Source organism: Chionomys nivalis, chromosome 19 (assembly GCF_950005125.1).
Source record: "Chionomys nivalis chromosome 19, mChiNiv1.1, whole genome shotgun sequence".
In the NCBI taxonomy this organism is placed as follows: domain Eukaryota; kingdom Metazoa; phylum Chordata; class Mammalia; order Rodentia; family Cricetidae; genus Chionomys; species Chionomys nivalis.
The window spans coordinates 31,236,622-31,258,017 of record NC_080104.1 but is presented as its reverse complement, the minus strand read 5'-3'; the positions used below and the strand labels follow the sequence as shown (position 1 = coordinate 31,258,017).

Here is a 21,396-nt window from a genome sequence, read left to right as displayed (position 1 = left end):
TCTAACAAAGCAAAAACCCCCCAGCCCTGGAATATGACCTCCCTGGGTAGCTCCTGCATTTCTTAGCTCAAACATCCTTCCCTCAGAGGAACTTCCCTGGTTATGCTGATTAGACTGGGCCAGTATCCAGCCAAGGTTTTCATCTGCTCATTTGATAAGCATTTCCTACACAGGGTGCATGCAGGACAGGCATCTTCCTAAAGGCTGGGACTCTGGCAGGGACAAAAGCCTCCCACCTCGTGGTGCTCAGAATCTAATGCTGGGAAAACAGAAGACACGAGTCTATAGTTTAAGATTTAGTGGAAAGTCCCGAAGATTTGGCTGGATCTATTAATGGCAAAGGTGGTCAGCGGATTAAACAAATCCGTCATGAGTCAGGAGCATGGATCAAAATTGATGAGCCCTTGGAAGGATCCGAAGATCGGATCGTTACCATCACAGGAACACAGGACCAGATACAGAACCACAGTATTTGCTGCAGAACAGTGTGAAGCAGTATTATGGAAAGTTGTTCTAAGACTAGTGAAGAACTGGAGGAGTCCTGCATTTTTTTTTATCTGCTTCTGTTTAAAAAGCCAACATTCCTCTGCTTCACAGGTGTTCTGCATTTGAGGTGTAGTGTTGACAAGATGTATAATGTTTTAGTTACTTACAGGATTGGGGGAGGGCATGCAAAAACAAACATTAAAAATTTGAAACCGCAGCAGAGTGAATTTAATTTTTCTTTATTGTTGGTGGTTTTAAAAAATTTCCCCCCGTGTAATTACTGTGAACACCTTGCTTTGTGGTCACTGTAACACTGGGGTGGGGAGGACGGGGAGGAAAGTAATAGTCCACGTGTCCCCGGCATTTGTTCAGAGCAGTGTGCAGAATGTAATGCTCTTTTGTAAGAAACGTTTTATGATTTTTAAAATAAATTTAGTGAATCTTAAAAAAAAGATTTAGTGGAAAGTGTTATAAAGAGAAAATAAGGAAACACTGAGGAGATGCTCTCTGAATGAAGGTAATCAAGGAAGGCTTCTCTAAGGAAGTGACATTTGAACAGAGGTTTAGATGAACCGCAGGGCAAATCTTACAGACTCACTAAGTGGAAGTGACAGCAAGTGAAAGGCCTTGGATGATGATCCCTTCAGGGGCTCTTCCTCACAAGTCAGCTAATGGGCTGGTATCGGCTGGTGCGTAGCAGGAACTCAGCACCAAACTCATCTTTGGGATGGACAGATGGATATCATCTCTTCCCATTCCTGTATCCCTATATCGATGCTACCCTTTCATTTGGGATATTCTCTTTGTTGCCTACCCAAGTGCTTTCCTCCCTATGCCCCCCTCCATTGACAGGGTTTTCCTATACAGCCTAGGATAGCCTCACATTCATGATCTTACTGACTCAGCCTCCTGTGTGCTTCAATTACATGTGCTAGCATGTGTAGCTCAACCAGAGTAATGGAAGAAAGGAAAGCAAAAGGAGACCAGCCAGTTTGTATATAGCAAGATCTTATCTCTAATCAGAGCTAGGCATGGCGGCACATGCATTTAATCCAAGCACTCAGGAGGCAGAGGTAGGTGGAACTCTGAGGAGTTCGAGGCCAGCCTGGTTTACGGAGCAAGTTCTAGGACAGTTAGAGGTACATAATTTGTTCTGAGAAACTCTGTCTCAAAACAAAATCAAAAACCGTAGGTATGGCGATGCACACCTGCACTCCTAGCATTCAGGAGGTGGAGGCGAGGTGATCCCCACCAATTTGATACTCCATAGTGAGACCCCCCTCTCAAGCACAAGCAGAACAACCTCCAGTTTAATGTTGAACTTTGCTTGCTTGATTCTTGGGCCTTGGAGCACAGAACTGCACAAGCTAATTTTCAGTATATGTGCAAGCCACAAAAGGGTTCCACAGCAAGGAAACCCTCAGTCAGCTGGACACTGTCCTCAGGAGATGGACACTTTCCGCCAGGCCATCAATATACACAAAGCAGCCAAACAGCCCTCATCCCCCAGAGGGCCGAAGGGCAATTTGCTCTTCCCAGCTGCTCCATTCCAGCACTGACATCTGATTTATTTGCCCTGCTTCTGCCAGCAGCTACCCCTCCACAACTCCTGTGGCAACTGCCATGATTATAATAGTTTGTAAATTAGAGTTCTGCTTGCATTTCACTTCCAAACAGTTCGGAATATTCAGTTGCCCTTGTCCTGTCACAAGTGACAGCCAGTCACTTCTGTCTCTACAACATACAGTAAATGCATTCAGAAGCAAAACACCCGAGTTATATGCTCACCAAGACTTATATGCATTTCATTTTTTATTACCAATCAAAAATAAATTCCATATATTGTTTAGCAAATATTATCATTGTTTTGTGACAAAAGACACAAGAGTCATAACAACAAAACTCCCCGAGAGTCAAACTCATAACAATGTCAAAATAAATCACAAAAATATACAAATTAAAATCTTAATGCAAAATAAATAGGAGTCATTTGCTACGGCAACTGTGACTTGCCTCCCCATTTGGATGTCACCTGCGAAGTCTTCCTTACCTGGGAAGACATACAGACCAGGCCAGTTCCAGGGTATGGCTCAGCCCAGGAACCAGAGGTTGGAAGAGGAAGTGAAAAATTGCACTGGGAGGAGGAAGCCATCAGACAGTAATATTTGAAAATAATTATGACCCTCTGCAAGAAGTGATTCTAAATGAGGGAGGGGAGGGCTGGGTGGAGAGGCCTGTCTGTTGGTGGTAACTGTGTGTGCAGAGAGGTAGCTGTGGAAGCGTGTGTACCTGCTACTTTTGCTTCACACCCACCACATGCTTTTGCTCTACCTGACACTTAGGTCTCTCAGGAACACAGCTGGGACACGGGAGCATGCTGCACCTACAGAAAACTAAGGGTTTCTTAAGGACGCGGAGGTCCGGTGTCTTTTCCCTTAGAGTTGAAAACCACCTTCTTCTCCAGGCTTCTAGGAGTAAATTCTGTGAGTGGGGGAGACCTCAGACTGGCCAGGGGTACAAGACACCCTGGTCCTAGGAGTGAGGATTCTCTGGGTACACAGCGTTTGGGGTGACAGAACTCCACCAGCTAAGACAAAGAGTGACTAAATGTCACCAAAGGCCACGTTCTGACTTGCCTGGATCTTACACCCCAGCTCCTATTCCTCCTAACAAAAGGGAAGATGTGGCCCATGGTCCTCAAGTCTCCTTACAATAGAGTTGTGGAACTGTGCCCCATGGCCTGACTCCACTCGGGTTCCCAGGGTGGCAATGGGGTAGGATTCCCCATGGTGTACAATGTTCAGCAGTACCCACAGCGTCAGCCCAAGCTCAGCTTTGCCCTCTCACCAGGGTAATCCTCAGGCAAAGGGAACCATTAGGTGAAACCCTAACGGCAGAGAGTCCTTAAGTGGGCAAGTGAGGTCAGATGACCCTCAGCTAGATACAGGCAACGGTGTGATGCCCCAGCTGGGGTGACTTCCAGCGTGTCCTGTCCCCAGTCCCTAGAGGGATGAGTATAGAGAGAGGAACGGGGAGCTGGGGAAGAAGTCTTCCTGGGGGAGCTACTGAACCCTGACTCTTCTTGCAGCTGTGGGTGGGTATAGCAGTGACTGCTAACTCAGATACCTACGGTCAGATTCAGCCCTGGAACCAAAAGGAGTAGCTGATAAGTCACTTCTAATGTAGGTGCCGTCCCTCTGAGAGGAGACCTTTGGTAAAACGGAGGGCATGGCCAAGAAGCAGATAAGCAACTGTAGAGCCAAAGACCATGCCTCACTCTTGGAGCCAGACCCTTACAAGAGAAAATTGTCCAAAGGGGAAGAGGAGAGCCAGGGGGTGGTTCTTGGCAGAGTCCCCACTCACCAGGAAAGCCTGTGGACAGAGTTTTAGGAGCTCACTGGATCCGGTAGTTGACAAGAGTTGATGTCTTCCTCTCTGCTGCCGGGGTCGTCGTGTCCCTGGTCGGTTACCCAGCACCTTTCAGCCTCAGTGACCTCAGTGCATGTGTCCTGGCAGTTGATGTCAGTATCATTTGGATCCCTGCTTCCTAGGTAGAACTGTCTTCCTCCCAGGAGTCCCCTCCTGTGGGCTCCAGACCTCCACTGCTGCAAAAGAGTGGTTCCTAGAGCGACAGACACAGGCTACAAGGTCTTGGCCAGTAACAGGTTATGGCTGTTATTTCCTGGGGTGAAGAACCCTTTTCACCTTTTAAAGTTTGTATGGTCTCTTGGAAAAAAAAAATTTCTTTTTTTTTCTTTTCTTTTTTTTTTTTTATACATAAAGTTCCTTAACCCTGTCTTCCCTTCCCAAAATGACATTTAAAAAGAGGAGCAATGAGCCTAGCTTACAAATTCTCTCAGTGTTTTTTTTTTTTTTTTTAAAAAAAAAAAAAAGACAAAAACAGCCTTTGCTCACTAGCTGGGCTGGGCAGGCATCATGTCAGAGCTGTTAAGAGGTCCCCATCTACAGCCAGATCCCCTGGGAGGGATGTCTAGTTGCTCAGTCAGGCAGGATATCTACCTGCACCCCTTCTAGCCTAACAGGCTCCCTGATGTCATGTGGGCCCACTGGGGAGACCCCCGCAGGGTGGGCAGGAGTCTCCGGGCCCTCCTGTCAGATGGCGCCCTCCTGGGAGGCTCTGTGCAGCAAGGAGTTGCGTTCATTGAGAAGAGTTGTGGTCTCATCCACCACAGGAAGCTCAGACTTCTCAGTAAAGTTCTCTGAGCAGGTGGCACAGCCATCCAAGGTGGGCTGAGGGCTGTTGTCCATGCGGGAGGCCAGCAGCCCATTCTGGTACTGCTGCCTTGTGATCTGTGGAGGGAGGAGGAGAAAGAGAAAGAGAGAAAGAAGGATAAGTGTGTGAGAAGCAGGGCTGAGGTGTGGAGATCCAGCTAGACTGGGTCAGGAGACATGTGGCCAGGTCGGTCCTTCTCAAAGAGCTGGAAGGAGAAGTGTTCAAGGGGTCAGCAGGAGGGATCAGTAGGGAAACACACCTGCAACACAGGCTTGGAGACCTGAGTTCAAAGTGAAGAGAGAGAACTAACCTTGTTCTTTGTCCTTTGATCAACACACACACTCACACACACAAACGTACTCACGCATACACGCATGTCTCACCATCATCATCATCAATTGTCCTAGGCTTGGCATGATGGTACAGTATCTGTAATCCCCTCACTCAGGAGGCTGCAGCAGGAGGCTTTCAGAGCTTGAGGCCAGCCTGGACTACACAGTCAGACCATGTCTTTAGGAAACAAAAACACAAGAAGGACTAGGACTGGAGCTCAGTGGTACACTGTTGGCCTGGCATGGATGAAGGCCTGGCTAGATCTCCAGCATGACAAGAGAAATACAGTAAGTGACATCTAATTTTTTTAAAGACCCCCCCCCCAAAAAAAAAAAGTGTTCAGGTCTGAACTGCCTATGCTGGCTCCAAAACAGAGCTATCTAAATGCATAGGGCAGGACCGCAGAAATGGAAAGCTGTGGGTAGCACTTACCTTAATGTACTGCAGATCTGTGAGCGCCCGGACACTGAAGTCAGACACATACTGGCCCAGAATGCAGCTCCCAAACTGGTTGCTGCCTGCCAGAGATGAGGCGGATGTCATGTCTATGTTGCGGTCCGGGTAACTGAGGGAGGCTGAGCGACTGAGTGGAGTTGGGTGGGCTGGGGACCGGTCTGTGGGGACAGCACATAATCAACACAGGTCTGCCCTAGGGCTCACTGCAGCTCGTGGCCTGACCTCAGTCATGGATGTTTGGGCCATGTCTCCACCAGGAACAGGTCACAGTTCTTCAGGGCAAACAGAAGTACACACACAGAAAATCTAACTGCACGGGGTCAGTGAGCTATTAGTGTGCTTAAAAGTGTCACATGGTAAGTATTAAGAATGTCACCCAAGCAAACCAACCAGAAAATAAAAACCAAGACATTTATGGCTACAAAACCCCTCATTAGTGAATATAACACAGTGATTTCCCTCATCTGACAGACAAACCACTATCCTGTTCTAACACCAACTTATGTCAAATGACCTACACTTAAAAACAATTGGGAGAGGGTCTGGAGACACAGCTCAGTAGAGTGCTAGCTGCATAGCTATGGGGATTTTTGGTGTTGGGATCCCAGCACTCATAAGTCAGTCTGGTTTCCAGTCAAGAACCGTAACTCAATAGACAAGGGATCTGATATGTTCTGGCTTCCACATAGGGGTATACACACCCACACATGCATAGATATTCATGCAGACAGGAGTAAGTAAAATGCAAAGTATTTTAAAAACTGTTTTGAGCAAGGTCTCATCACACAGCATAAGTTGGCCTCCAATTCAGTTCTCCTACCTGCCTCCCAAGTGTTGGGGTTATAAGGCACACAGGACCATAACTGCTTTAAACTGTGTATTCTAAGACAGAAATACATGTAGTAAAAGGAAGAATGCACAGGCTGAGCCAAGTGGCACACGCCTGCAATCCCAGAACTCAGGAGGCCACAGTGAGAAAGATCATGAAATTTACTCACCTCGGCTACTAGTGAAACCTTATCTCCAGAAAAAGGAAAGACACGTATAGTTTGCTTTCTCATGAATCCTACCCTGGCAACGTGAAACCTGTCATACCCTACAATGCTCAGAAGAGGGTCAGAGGTGTGCTCTGTGTGTAACTGCAACCCTGGCAGAGGAACGGGGTAACAGGCCCTTGTCCCAGAAAGCCAGAGGCTCCAAAAGCAGCACAGACCTCCCTCCCCAGGCAAGGTTAGTTAACTCAAGTCCAGAGGGGGAGAGAAGAAACTAATTAACCATCCCTGGCTCTTAGTTATGAGAGAAATGAACTCTGAAGAGGAAGGGAGATCTTTGAGCAGATGGAGTAGGCTGAGCAGATTTGCTTTGTAGAGCTATTAAGTTACTAGCCACTAGGCTAGCTACAACACAGTGGAGACAGAAAGAAGGCTGGGCCCAGTGACTCAATGGACCGACACAGCCTTTAGCTGAGTGCCTACACGCAGGTGGCTGTGATTGCCACTTAGAAAAATCTAGAAACATACAGTCTGATGACAATGACTGGGTAGTGGTTCCAATACTAAAACCAGAAAAGAGCGGGCACTGGAAGACCATGTACAAGGTGCTAATGTGAATGAAAACTCCACTTATGTTCTAGAAGAAAGAAAGGGAGCGAGGGGGAGAGGAAGAGAAAGACAAGATACTGGCGTTATTACTTAACATTTTTACACTAAATGCCAGCAAGATGGCTCAGCAGGATAAGGCACTTGCTGCCACACCTAATGACCTGAGTTCAGTCCCCTGGACCTACACAGTGGAAAGAGAGAACTGACACCCACAAGATGATCTATGACTTCTCATGTGCACAAGTGCACACTTGCTTGTACACACACACACAAATAAGCTGTAATAAAATTTAAAACTATCTATCTTAATTATTTGAATGATAAGATGCTCTTTAGTCAGTGTTTACTAACACAACAGGTACTGACTCTGTTTGTTTTACTGCAGTACTGGGGATCGAACCCAGGGCCTGGACCACACTAGTTAAAACTCTCTCACGGAGCAGTCCCAAGAGCTGAATTCAAAGTTCCCAGTACTGCCTGGCATGCATAACCAGCCTGGGCTACACAGTAAGTTCCAAGACATCCTAGGTGACAGAGTAAGATCCAATGTTTAAAAAAAGGGAAAAACAAAAAAATATTATGAGCACTGTAAGGTGGCACGTGGGTGCTGGGAACTGGGCCTCGGGACTCTACGAGAGCGGCTCGCACTCTTAGCCACTGAGCCTTCTCTCTAGCTCCTATTTCAATTCTTTAAAACAATTTTTAAAATTCTTTATATATTCTATCTATGCGCGTTTTATCTGCATATACATCCAAATGCCATAAGAGGGCATTGGATCCCATTATAAATGGTTGTGAGCTACCATGTAGTTGCTGGGAATTGAACTCTGGACCTCTGGAAGAGGATCCAATGCTCTCAAACCCTGAACCATCTTTCCAGTCCCACTATTTTTTCTTTTAATCTGTGTCTGTGTGTGTGCAGGAAAGAATATGCGTGTGTGTGTGGGGTGAATTGATGGTAGTCAGAGGATGACTTTCAGGAGTCGGTTGCCTCATCCCACCACGGATTCTGGGACTGAACCCAGGTTACCAGGCTGTGAGGCAAGACCTTCCACCTTCTGAGCCTCCTGCCTACCCCGATGAGGGGATTTATGGAAAAGCATCCATTTTAGATAAGAATACCAGTGTTCAAGCCACAGATGTATAAACTCCTGGTCATCCATGAAATAAGAAGAGGGGGACGACTAAAGCCAGTGACAACTAAGTCATCATCTTTTTTTCTTTTTTCTTTCTTTTTTTTTTTTTTTTTTTTTTTTTGGCTTTTCAAGACAGGGTTTCCCTGTAGCTTTGGAGCCTGTCCTGGAACTAGCTCTTGTAGAACAGGCTGGTCTTGAACTCACAGAGATCCGCCTGCCTCTGCCTCCCTGGGATTAAAGGTGTGCACCACCACTGCCTGGCTCTAAATAACCATTTTATTTATTATTTTTAAACCAGGGGGTCAGAATAGCATGTACTGTGAAGCATTAAGAGAAAATTCACACAAAAAAAGTAAAAATTGAGGGGCTGGTGGAGTACTTACTTGTCTAGTATGTGTAAAGCTTTGGGTTACATCCCATAAACACACACAAACAGACATGGGGTCGGGGAACGACATTAAACTAATTATAAGTCTGGTATGGTGGCCCTTTAATCCCAGCACTTGGGAGGCAGAGACAGGTGTATCTCTGTGAGTTCAAGGCCAGCCTGGTCTATAGAGTGAGTTCCAAGATAGCCAGAGATACACAGAGAAACCCTGTCTCTAAAACAACAACAACAACAAAGACTAATTATAAAAACAAAAAACCAGAACTAACTGACTGGGTTGTCAAGTTTTAGAGCTATCAGGGCCTGGGTTGGTCCTGACCTGAGCAGCCTCACCAGCTAGGCCAGAATCAGGGCTGACTGGGTCCTTCCCACACCCTTTGCAGCTGTAGTACACGTGCATCTTCAAACTAAACATCTCTAACTGCTCCCATGATTCCTAGGAGAGGCCAAGTCCAGAAGTGGCACCTGGCATTTGTTTTTTTCCTAAGTACTTGCTGGTAGGAATGTCACACGTTAGTTGTTACAGAGAAAACAGAAATAATGAAAGTTGGGCTCAGCATATTCTACATCAGTTATCTCACTTACTGCTCCCGTCCCAAGCTTTTGAAGTGGGTACAGTGTTAGTTCCATTTTTCAAGTGAGAAAAAACAAGACGGGGTGGAGTTTGGCTGAGAACAACAGGCGGAGATGCCTCATGCTGCCGTCCTGCTGTGAAGAAGGATGAGAAGGTCTACGAAAGCTGGTGGAATGACATGCCATCCGAAGAGGCTTGTGAGCGAGTGGGAGCAGGGTGCTGGCCAGCTGGGCTTTGTTTCCTCCAGGCCACAGCAGACACAGGCTGAGCGTGCGCACTTGACTTGGTAAGGACAATCCTCCACTCCCAAACCCATTATCTGAGCATTGTATGTGTCTGTCTGTTGATGATGTTTTCTCAAAGACCGAAAGACCCTTGGAAAGGCCCTTCCAAGACTGTGGCAAACCCATCCAGAAACTGAGTCCTAGGTCACGCAGAGACAACACCCATTAAGAATCAGGCTGGACCCTAAGTGTGCCTAGGAGGGAGTTCCCAGGTTCCTACGGGAGCTATTAGTGCAGCTGCAGTACAAAGCTCTAGCAACAGGTGGCACTGTGCACTTCTCCAGCATGCCAGGTTACCTGAGAGCCAGGAGAGCAGGGAGTTCAGCTTGCTGGGTGAACACCCAGCCTGCACAGGAGGCGCTGGAGCAACAGAGGAGGAAGTCAGTGACCAGGGGAGGGTCACAAGCCACAGGAACAGGATGGAGAGGCAGATTCGATGGGCCAGGCTACCTCAAGCAGGGTGAGGTGGGAGTGGGGCACAGTCTAAGTGCGTCTCTTAGATGGGAAGGGTGCTCAGGATAGATCAAAGAGCCCTATCAGAGTTAAGTGTACCCAGAGACATCTCCCCTGCCTTCCAGCCACGCCAAATGGAATGTGATGACCTAGGGTCAAGTGATTGAGCCCAAGACCCAGAGAGTTCTCTACCTCAGCACTGAGAGGAGTCCCTTCTGAACAAGAATTCCCCAAACATTAGGTGGGTACAACAGGAGGATGAGGAGTTCCAGGCCAGTTACAAAGCAAGACCATTCCAAAATATCAAAAATTCCCTAAGAAAAAGACAAGGATGCTCTCGGTAGGAGCAGGTCAGGCTTCCTACAAGCGAGGTGCAACTGCTCTGTAGCGCAACTTGTCTGCCCTGGATCCTGCCCTGGGAGCCTGTAACACCCTGGCTCATTCTAATACAGTGGCTGTATTAGATATTCATGTGTTGATATTCATGGATGCCTCGGCGCTATGCAGCGGGAGCTTCTTGTCAAAGGACAGTGACCGGACAGTGACAAACGTGGCACAGGGATTCTTTAAGAGTTACAGCAATGCCCTATTGGCACCGCCTGCTCTAGGCACCAAAGATAGCTTTTATTCTTTCCCTGCAGTAAGCTGGCACACTCCTCCCTGCCAAGGTCAGAGTGTCCACACAGGGGAAAGTCCAGGAAAGTGCGACTTGCCAGGGGATGCCTGAGTCACCCAGGACCCATCTCCCAATGATCGCCCCTACTATCAAAACCAAACCTGAACAAAATGCAGTAGTTGAGGCCCTGGGAAGCCAGTCATCTACAACTTATCCAGGCATACAGGCTTGGAGCTACCTCCCAACACCAGTACTGTGTGTACCCCAAATCCCCAGTCCCTAACCTTCATGTGCCTCCTATTCTGCCCTGATGATTTAGTCAGTGATGGTATAGGAGTCTCCTACTGGTCCATCTTAATCTCATCAGGCTGTCTGCAGTCAAGGGCAGTTGATCATTTCAATTTCCAAAGCCCATGAACTGCCCGACTCCCTGACCATCCCTGTCTGCAGTCCTCGCAGCAGCCAGTCCCGCCCCTCACTACCTCAGCCTTCTGATGGGAAAGGTCATCCTGTTCCCCTAGGCCTGGTAGCTCTGGCCCTTACCTGCCTCCTTCTGCTATGAGCCATCAAGGCTGTCCTTAATTTACAAGTGTCAGTAGGTCACAGGGACCTGGTCCACAACTCACCTGAGGCTGCCGAGGATAGGGCCATGGTCCCATAGTACGAGAAGGCACCCGTCTCAAACTTCATGTTCTCCTTTCCTGCTTCTACTTCCACCTTCCCCTGGAAGAACATGCGGTTAAGATTACAACACGGCTTAGACAGGTGGTTTGAAGCCTGTGTGGCAATAAGAGAGGAGTTAAACTGGACGGCTCTACAAAACAGAGAGGTGCGAACCCTGGCCCCAGAGCCCCGCAGTGTTCAAGGCACAAGAGTGGCACCTGGAGCACAGGTTCAAGTGTAGGTTACACACTCTCCAAGGGTCCATTGGAAGGGGGAGATGCAGGCGCTGGAGGGGCGAGTGGCCTGTGCTTTGAGGCCCAGCATTAGAGGCTCACCTGCAGGATGAGGATGAAGTAGTCAGCTGGCTTGTTCCGGGTGTACAGGTAATGACGAATGTAGTACTTGTTGTGTTCATCGAACTTGAGCTCCTGAATGACATCTGGGTATTTGAGCAATCGGAGCAGGATCTTCTCTGATATCAGAGAGGGGCTAAACTGGGGCACCTCTGCGGGAGAGAGAGAGGGGAGACTTCACATGGGGCTGGGACCAGGTAGCCCTGGAGCCAGGTCACTGCTGTATCAACATCTAAGTGGCCATGGCCACTCTGTACTAAGTCCTCCCTGCTTGGGACACTGCTTCTTCAAGCCACATCTCCCTGAGAAGGGCCAGGCTTGGCCTCTGCTGCTTGAATGGAATCTGTCCGCCCACAGGGCTCTAGTACTAACAGTCATGACCTTGGGCAGATGACTGGACTTACCCGTCTCAGTTTTCTCATCAGTAAGATGAGGACAAAACTCCCTTGGGTGGTCAAGTGAGATGACCCAACATCTAGACGCGTTCTTCCCTTGAGAATGTTCATTAAGTGTTCCTACAATTACTACTCTCTGCACCAACGACTACTAGCAAGAAAACACAAAGGGAAAGGAATTCTTGTACCTTTAGCAAGTGAGCCAGAAGGAAGCTGGAGTAAGAGTGACAGCACGGGTAGCCAGTGCTTTCCTGAACTGTCACCCAGGCCCCGAAGGGTGGTCTGAATTAGAGGTGGTAAGAGAGAAATGCCACTGATTTACAAGTCAGCTCTGCAGGCTGACCTGTGGGAGCACAAGGTCTTCCCCTGCATAGGCGGAAACTAGTGGGTAAGCTGGTATTGGGAACAGGCTCCTCAGGGCAGGTGAGCAGGCCAGGAGTGGGCAGAGCACACTGCAGGGCCACAGCCTGAAGGGCCTGGGGCTCCCAGGTACTCCCTTGGAAGTCTCAGTGCTTGCTTTGTTAGCTAGATTGTTCCTTGAAGTCTGTGATAGCCAGTCATGGTGAACAAAGAAGGAAGAGGGAGAATACCTGAACCCTTCCAGAGTGAATGTGTCCCAGCTCGCACTGCTTTCTCTCTCCAGGAGGAGTGGCCAGAGGCTCAGGGTTACCCCCTTTGTGACTGTACCTCCACCCATGAGGAAGGCACTTCCCATACTCTTACCTGTGGCTAGGAAGCGATGAGCAGCTAGAAGAAGCTGAGGTGAGATTTTCACTTTGAGTTCATTGTCAGCATCCTTGAAGGCGGAGAAGTCTCGTTTGTTCTTCACAGATACCCGTTTCCGGGTTCGATTATCAGCTGTAAAAAGAGAAGTCTGGAATTGAGACCCCTGACCTCTGAGGGCTAGAACCTGACTCTCTAGTTACCAGGCCCTTCTCCACAGGGAGGACAGAGGAGGACTCCAGGCACTGCGCTCAGCATCGTGTTCCCTCCTCACCACAGCCAGTGAAAGGCACCTGGCTGGCCAGAGGCCTGGCTCAGTGGGTCGGGGCCCCCACGCCCCTGAACTGAAGTCTTGTTACCTAAAGACACTAATTTCAGAGCTGTCATGGGATTCTGGGCCCGTGGAGAGGGCTGAACTCACTGTACATGTCCGACTCATCCAGGATCTCAGATTTGATGATCTCCTCAATGACGTCCTCCAGCGTGACCAAGCCCAGCACCTCGTAGAAGGGGTCGCCCTCCCCTTCATTGTTCACCTTCTGCACGATGGCCAGGTGGGACTTCCCTGTAGGAGAGGACACTAAGTCAGGTATGAAGCTCCCTCAGCACAAGGTCAACACATTTAGGGCTGAGTCGCTGGGGCAGAGTCCCTGACGTTTTCTTTCCTTCCCAGGTTTCTGATGATTCTTCTACAAGCAGACACTGCCCTTACGAACAGGAAGACCCACAGTATTTTTAAATGTATTACACTTGGGGTCCTTTGTTTAAAGAGGATGGAAACCAGGTGTGGTAACTCACATCTGTCATCCCAATACTCAGGAGGCGGAGGCAGGAGGATTGCTGCAAGGTTGAGGCCATCCTGGGTTACACAGTCAATCCCAGGCCAGCCTGAACTATATGTAACCCCCTGTCACATACCAAAGAAGAAGAAGGAAAAAAAACCTAAGGAGGATAAAAAATGACAGGCTCTGCCAGGCACTGCATCTCAGGGATTCCGAGGCCCCAGGAAAGAGAGGCTATTATAGTACAAGACCACAGGAAGCCCTTGGTCAGGGATGTGTCTATGCCAGCTGGACAGGAGGTCTCACACCGCCCAGGGCCTCATGGACCATCACACCCAGTTCTCTAACACAGTTCTGCCTAGCAAACTCCCCTACAGGGAACCAAGGACTGCTGTACTGCCCAAAGCCAAGGCTCTGGGTCTCAAAAGCACTTAACAAACTCACTGTATCAGGCCAGGCAGCATCCACAATTGGGAAGGCCTTCCTGGGGTGGTCAAGTCACAGCCTGGGTTCAGGTCCTGAGACGGGGAAGGGGCTTTGGTGCAAAGAAATTAATTGCCCCACCACCAAATGAATTTCACACAAGTGTCCAGCCCTGAATAGCTCCAGCCGGCTCTTGTAGACCAGGCTGGCCTTGAACTCCCAGAGATCCGCCTGCCTCTGCCTCCCGAGTGCTGGGATTAAAGGCGTGCGCCACCACCGCCCGGCCAGCCGTCTTTATTTATACATCAAAAACAAGTGTGTTTATCCATATTAACAAACAAGTTCTTCCCATCCTCCAATGTTAACTCTGGCAAAAATATGTCAAATATGTTTTCTCCCAACGTTTACATCAAAACATCTTTTTTTTTTAAATTTTATTTATTATGTACACAGTGTTCTGTCTCTATGTATGCCTGCATGCCAGAAGAGGGCACCAGATTTCATTGTAGATGGCTGTGAGCCACCATGTAGTTGCTGGGACTTGAACTCAGAACCTCTGGAAGAGCAGTCAGCGTTCTTAACCTCTGAGCCATCTCTCCAGCCCACATCAAAACATCTTTAAACCAAGAAAACATTTACCATTTTGTTAGCTTGGCCAAATATCAAGCCAGGCATATCTTGTCCTTACAAAACTAAAAGGTGGTTGACATAGGCAAACATTTTCAAGAACAACAATCCTGTTCAAAATATATTTACAGAAATAGGGGTGATCTGCCTCTGATCCTGTCAGCACTAAGTCAGAACAGCTCCTGAGGTCTGGAGTGACAGCTGCCATCCCCAGACAAGAAACCTGAGAAGCATCAGCTTCCAAAGAATTTTAGGGGAAAATATATCAAGAAAAAAATGGGGTTTCTAGGAGTGATTACATCTGTCCCATGCAAGATTGACAAAATGACAGTAATAGTGCCAAGAGAATCATCAATACTACAAGAGAGAAGAGAGCGTGCAGGCCACACGGCCCCAGCAGTATTCTGTGCTGTCCCGAAGTCCACTGGGCCTTGCTGAGTGAGACTGTCCCCATGGGCTTTTGACTCATCTGGAGATGCCCTGGACAAGCACTCATATACTGGGCCAAAGCTAGGACATATGGCTCCCAACTCCTTCCCCTCAGTCTGAGACAGAGTCAAGAGGCAGGTGCACCAGGACCTTCTGCAGAAGCATTGTGGGTAGAGATGCTTCTCAGGCTTTTTATGAGGTGCCCACCTGGCTCTCATACCCCAGGGAACAAAAAGAGTTAGCTAAGAGGGGTTTGACCCACTCTAAGAATAAAAAGGTGTGCTTATTAGGGCACATATACACACATGCCCTCCACCCAGCCACATGCAGGCTTAGAGCCAACTATGAAAGGGCACATATACACACATGCCCACCACCCAGCCACATGAAGGCTTAGAGCCAACTAAGATGAAAGGGCACATATATACACATGCCCAGCACCCAACACACATGAAGACTCAGAGCCAACTAAGGTAAAAGTTCTGGAGATTCTGCAGGTTAAGTCTGGGTCTCCCACATGGTTTGCCCCATCCCCCAAACTAATGTTCAGGCCTCACATTCAGGCTAGAACTCATTCGAAACACTCTTGGGAGGGGGTGTTTGCCAGGGTTTTCAGGCCACAAACAATGCCTCAGTCCCAAGAGGGACTGACTCCTCAGTCCTAAGGGTCCCCTGGCATCCCCTGGTATCCCCCTAGGGAGACTGGGGAGAACTGAGGTCTCAGGAAGAAAGTAAACTGGCACAGCTCACCCACAGGATGAGGGCATTCTGCTTCTAAGGTTTTTACATGTATGCCAGTTACTGTGCCACCCACAGGTTGTAGGCAGAACCACGTCTGCACCCAATAATAAATTCTCAGAGCCTGTCTAGAGAGGAACCAATAAAGGCAAGATATCTGCCAGAGCCAAGACCTCGGTACCCAACTCTAGGACCTCTTTCTCTTTCAGGAGTGTCTCTAACAAGCGACATATCCAGGGCCTTGAGCTACGCGACTAAGGAGGGCTAAGAATTAAAAGGAAGCATGTAGCTTTTAGCAGCTTTCAGACTGGCACCACTTAAACCCTACTGATGATGGCCAGTGTGTCTGCGTGTGCGGGGCATAGGAAGAGGCCCTCACATTCAGTGTAGCTGGTGGACAGGTGATAGGGCATAACAGTTAAGCAGACTAAGACAAGGCAAGTTGTCTCAAAATGAGGGGTCTGTAACTTGAACTTAACAACACCTCTAAGAATTTATCCTGTAGAGACAACTGTCACAGAAGCACAAACACACAAAAGATAGGATTCCGTCACAACCTTCTCCTTCACAACCCCAAGCAGAAAACCCTCCTAAATCAGCAGACACAGTGACCCCAGCTGCTCTTAGAATGTGACAGGGCTGGAGAGACAAAATGCAGAACGAAACCACACATGCTCTTAACTAGCAGAACAATGTCATCGGTTGCCCAGGAATGAAGAGGCCTAAGAGCTTGAACTGGCCCAGAAACATCTAGAAGTGGTGACAGGATCCTATTTTAACAGTGTATGGAGTTTGGGTGTGTATGTGTGGGGGGTCCTCTTGACCCTCTCTCTGGCCACTGCTAGGCTGTTCTATTAGATGAATGTGTTCTAACTGAAGGTCTGAGCGGTAGCTCAGGGGTAGAATGTGTGTCAGGTGTGCTCAAGCCCTGGCTTCATCCTCAGCACTGCAAAATAAAACCTAGAAGAAAAACTACGAGGACAAAGGGAAACTGATGGGAATCTCTAGGCTGGGGAAAGAGTCTGTGTTTCTGGTCCAGGCTGTATCATCATCATCACCTTCCGTATTATGTGCATGTGGGGAGGGGATGTGCATGTGTGTAGCTGTGCACAGACGTGAGAAGGCACCAGATTCCCTGAAGTTGGAGTCGTTGGTGTTGTAAGCTGTGTTGTTGGGAACCAAACTAACAACAGTAAGTGCCCTTAACCAGACAGCCATTCCTCTAGCCTGTAACTTTTGACAAGGTTTGGGGAATAAACATCCTGATTGGACAGGAATTCAATTACCACACCCTTCAGTGAATTCCTCAAAAGAGCCACAGGCTCTGAGCAAATCTTAACACATAGTCATGGTTTTACTGGGGCTACAGGAAAGGCTGGCGGCTTCTCTGAAGGACGGAAATTCCCACTGTAGATAGAAGAAGCTGAACCCTCAACAGCCACCTGAGCTGTCTTGACTCGGCCTCTACTCCAAGGCTCCTTTGTGGGATCCATTGTCACACTTAGGCACCTTCTGGTGGCAGCCACACAAGTGACAAGCACATTGTAGGTATGTAGCCCTGGGGACCAAACTGAATAGTGAGCCCTGCTCTATGCCAAGAATTCTGGACATTTCCCTAAAGATGGCTTCCCACTGGGCTCTACAAAAATGTTCTGGCTAAGAAGCCATTCAGTACCCTCTGCTGGGCCAGCTCAGGACCCCCAGGCTATGCGCCTCTTTCTACTAAGCCTTGTCAAAAGATCACCTGTTTATCCTGGAAGAACCTTCCTCTCTGGTGAAAGACCCTTCTTTCAGGGTCCTTCTTTCAGTGATCTTCCATGGTGAGGTTTCATTCTTAGAGGCCCTGCTGGCAAGGGGTCCTCCCTCCCTCCTGAAAACCCTTCTTCCATTGTTCTGCTGTGGTTGATCCCAGGGCTTCTTCCTCTCTCTGTCTCTTAGGTTTTATGTTTGTTTGGTTGGTTTGGTCTGGTTTTGGTTTTTGAGACAGGGTTTCTCTGTGTAGCTTTGGAGCCTCTCCTGGAACTAGCTCTGTAGACCAGGCTGGCCTTGACTCACAGAGATCCACGCACCTCTGTCTCCCAAGTACTGGGATTAAAGGTGTACGCCACTACCACCCAGCTCTAGTTTGCTTTTTAATTAAAAACGACAACAATAAAAACCAAACTTATGTGTGTAGGTGTTAACCTGGATGTATGCATGTACACTACAAGCATGCTTGATGTCCCTGGAGGCCAGCAGGGGGCATCAGATCCTCAGAACTGAACTGGAGTTACAGCAATGGTGAGACGCCAGGTTTCTGTGTTTTGTTTTTGAAATACGGTGTACCACATAACTCAAGCTAACTTTGAACTCTTGGTTCTCCTGACTCAGTTTTTTAAGTGCTTGAGTTACAAATGTGTGTGAAGGCATGCCACTAAGTCTGGTTCCTTCCTGATTTCTTAGTGCTGGAGGGCTGAGTCTGTGCAGTCAATACCTTGCCTAGTGACTTAAATAGTCATATGTCAAGATATCTCAAAATGTGCCGGGAACGTGCCGGGCTGTGGTGGCGCACGCCTTTAATCCCAGCACTCGGGAGGCAGAGGCAGGCGGATCTCTGGGAGTTCGAGGCCAGCCTGGTCTACAAGAGCTAGTTCTGGGACAGGCACCAAAGCTACAGAGAAACCCTGTCTCGAAAAACCAAAAAAATCTCAAAACAAAAAACAAAGCCTTGTAATTTTTTTTTGGGGGGGGTTGTTTGTTTGTTTGTTTGTTTGTTTTTGAGGTAGGATCTGAGAATCACCTCAAACTCCTGAGGTTCCTGTGACCATTGCCCAAATTCTAGGGTTAGAGGTCTGCACCATCCTGCCCAGTTTCTATAGTGCTCACAATCCAACCCAGGACTTTGCGCAGGCTAGCCAAGCACTCTAATAATTGTGCTACATTCCCAGACTCGAAGTAAAATTGTATAGCCCTCTCCTGTGCCCCACAACCTTTCTACTCAACTGCAAGCTAAAAGCCTTAACACCTTGAACCTAAGGGCTAAGAGCTAATTCACATGCCCCCAGCCTTTCTCATCTCTGCTCAAGACAGTCCCATTTGTCCTTTCAGCCAGTCAGATTCAGAGGCAGTGGTGAGCCTTACTGCCTGTCTTCCCCTTCCTCTTTATCTACTCAGCTGCAAAAGAGAGGAAGGAGAAAGGGATGCAGACTGGAGAAAGAAACACTTTAGGTTTTAGTAATTTTGAAGTTCCCATGCTACTGACTCACCATTTAGAGTAAACAGATCACTGGGGAAGAAAGGCCATCAATGGGCTTAGCCATCACTGGCCACTGCATGCTGAAACAACAATACCCTGCCTGTCAAGACGTGCCCACTGCTGCCAACAGTGGTATGACTGTTACGGGGTAACCAACCACTTTCTGACTGATGTGACGCCTGCTCCAAAGGAGAGAATTCATGTCTGGTACAATAAACCTGGTCAAAAGCCCACCGCTGAGAAGGTCATAGACCCCAAACTGGAGCTTAGAGTTGTTTGGCTAAATGTCATGTTGCTAAATATTTTTTTATTTATGTTTATACCCACAGATTTGTGCTGCTCTCAACCTTAGTTAGAGAAACTTTTTACAGTAGGCAGCAGCTAATGCAGAGATTCCTAACTAGTCAGGGTGCTGAGAGTGGCTGAGAATGGTCAGCCCTAAACCCCACGCCACCATCAACAACCAAGGCTCGGGGTCATCGGGAGGGCTGCGATGGGAAGGACACGATAGCTGGAGGATGGAGAGGACACGACACGGGCAACACATCCACGAACTCACAGCAGCAATGGTTACCCACACAAGGCTTGCACAAGCCAGCAAAACTGGAAGCTGTTATTAATACTCTAGTGGATGGCCCCCACCTATGTGCATATGAGTAGCTCCAAACGGGCATAAGGGATTTCTTTCTTTCTTTTTTTTTTTTTGATTTATTTTTATTTTTTATGTATATGTGTTTTGCCTGCACATATATATGTGTGACATGTATCTTGTGACCAAGGAAGGCAAAGGATCCCCTGGAACTGGAGTTACAGATGGTTGTGAACCACCAGAGGACCCCACCAGGTCCTCTGTGCTTCTTTACTCTTGACTACTGAACCATCTCTCTGGCCCCTGAACTATCTAAGGGAAAAAGAAAAGAGGCTACAAAGCTAGAAAGGTACATGTTAGAGGGGTTGGAAGTGGATATGACCAAAATACATCATATCTACTACGTATGACATACAACATTTTCAAAGAATAAAGAAAAATATTTTATAAAAATAATAAAGCATGGGGGGGGGGTGCATGCCTTTAATCCCAGCATTCCAGAGACAGAGGCAGGAGAATCTCTGTGAGTTTGAGGCGAGCCTGGTCTACAGATCAAGTTCCAGGATAAGCTGGGGCTACATAGGAAAACCCTGCCTTGAAATATCAAATAAAAGAAATAAAAGAATTATTTCGAGCTGGGTGTGGTGGCACATGCCTTTAATCCTAGCATTTGGGAGGTAGATGCAGGCAGAGCTCTGAGTTCTAGGCCAGCTTAGTCTACAGAGTGAATTCCAGGACAGCCAGGGCTACTCAGAGAAATCATGTCTCAAAAAACCAAAATAATAATAATATTAGATCAGGAACTGGGGGTACAGCTCAGTATTAGAAAGCTTGTATGCCCCAGTACCAAGAAATAAAACAAAATTAGATATATCAATTTAAGGCTTGAACTTATAGTTTTATTATAAGTTTGTAACTCTAATATACAAGTTTATTTTAATGAGCCACCTGACTTTGTTGTTGATGATCATTCTACTAGATGACTGGACTTGGGCTGTGGCTGAGACAAGAAATGAAGAGTATATAAATAGTACCTACAGAGGAAAATTCCACATTTTTCAAAGTAGTATTCGTTAAAGAGAAACAACTGGGGAAATGTAATAAAATGTTAATATTTGGTTGAGACATATATAACTGCTGATACTTGGCTACTTTTGACCCAAAACAGCAATTTCATATGGTATAACCTAAGGATGGGCTTTTTCATTTTTATCTTCCTCTATACAACTTCCACATTTTCTATAATTAATTGTATTAATTTTATAATCAGAAGGAACACACAAAGTAACGGGGAGCTAGAAAGATGGCTCAGCATTAAGTTAGAGTTCAGATCCTGGCACCATGCTGGGTGGCTCACAACTGCCAGAAAGAAACTACAGTTCTAGATCATCTGCTCACACAAGACACACACACACACACACAAAACACGCTAAGGTCTTGGAGACAGCTCCCACCTGGTGGAAGGAGAGGACAGATTACAGAGCTGTCCTCTGACACCTGCACATGTACATCATAGCATGCGCATGCTGACACACACGAAAACAAAACGAGATGCAAAGGAATACTGTAAAGATACTCTGAAACTGCTTCTCAGTGACTTCCTAAATGCAAGCACTGTTTGAAAGGGGACAACTGAGGGGGTGGGAACCTGGAAAAGGAGCATCCTGGAATCTTCAGTATCTCAAGTCTTACCTTGCAGCAAGCCTGCCCACTCTCCCCTTTACTGACCTTTATTCAGAACTAGTCAGGGGAAATCTTACCCTCTCCAGACAGCCACAGGTGAGGCCTCCACCAATCCCCTCAGTCATGGCCCTGTCTCACATAGAAAAGGTTAAAAATTGAAGGCAAGAAGAGAAAGAACCTATCACTCAAGTCTCT

The 21,396-nt window shown here is 47.6% G+C and overlaps 1 protein-coding gene across 2 annotated transcripts in view; it reads right to left on the bottom strand.

Moving 5' to 3' along the window:
• Positions 1–2,337: 2,337 nt before the first annotated feature.
• Cnnm4 (cyclin and CBS domain divalent metal cation transport mediator 4) overlaps positions 2,338–21,396 on the bottom strand; it is a 43,146-nt gene continuing 24,087 nt past the window's right edge. Inside the window, exons 2-7 of one of the 2 annotated variants that reach the window (XM_057751404.1) lie at positions 13,117–13,260; positions 12,696–12,830; positions 11,560–11,729; positions 11,188–11,284; positions 5,486–5,571; positions 2,338–4,797 (exon numbers count right to left, since the gene is read on the bottom strand). In XM_057751404.1, the coding sequence (XP_057607387.1) occupies positions 4,600–4,797; positions 5,486–5,571; positions 11,188–11,284; positions 11,560–11,729; positions 12,696–12,830; positions 13,117–13,260 (830 nt within the window). In that variant the 3' untranslated portion in view covers positions 2,338–4,599. Of the gene's footprint in view, positions 4,798–5,485; positions 5,668–11,187; positions 11,285–11,559; positions 11,730–12,695; positions 12,831–13,116; positions 13,261–21,396 lie in introns of both variants that reach the window. The other variant, XM_057751403.1, reaches the window with a different exon arrangement.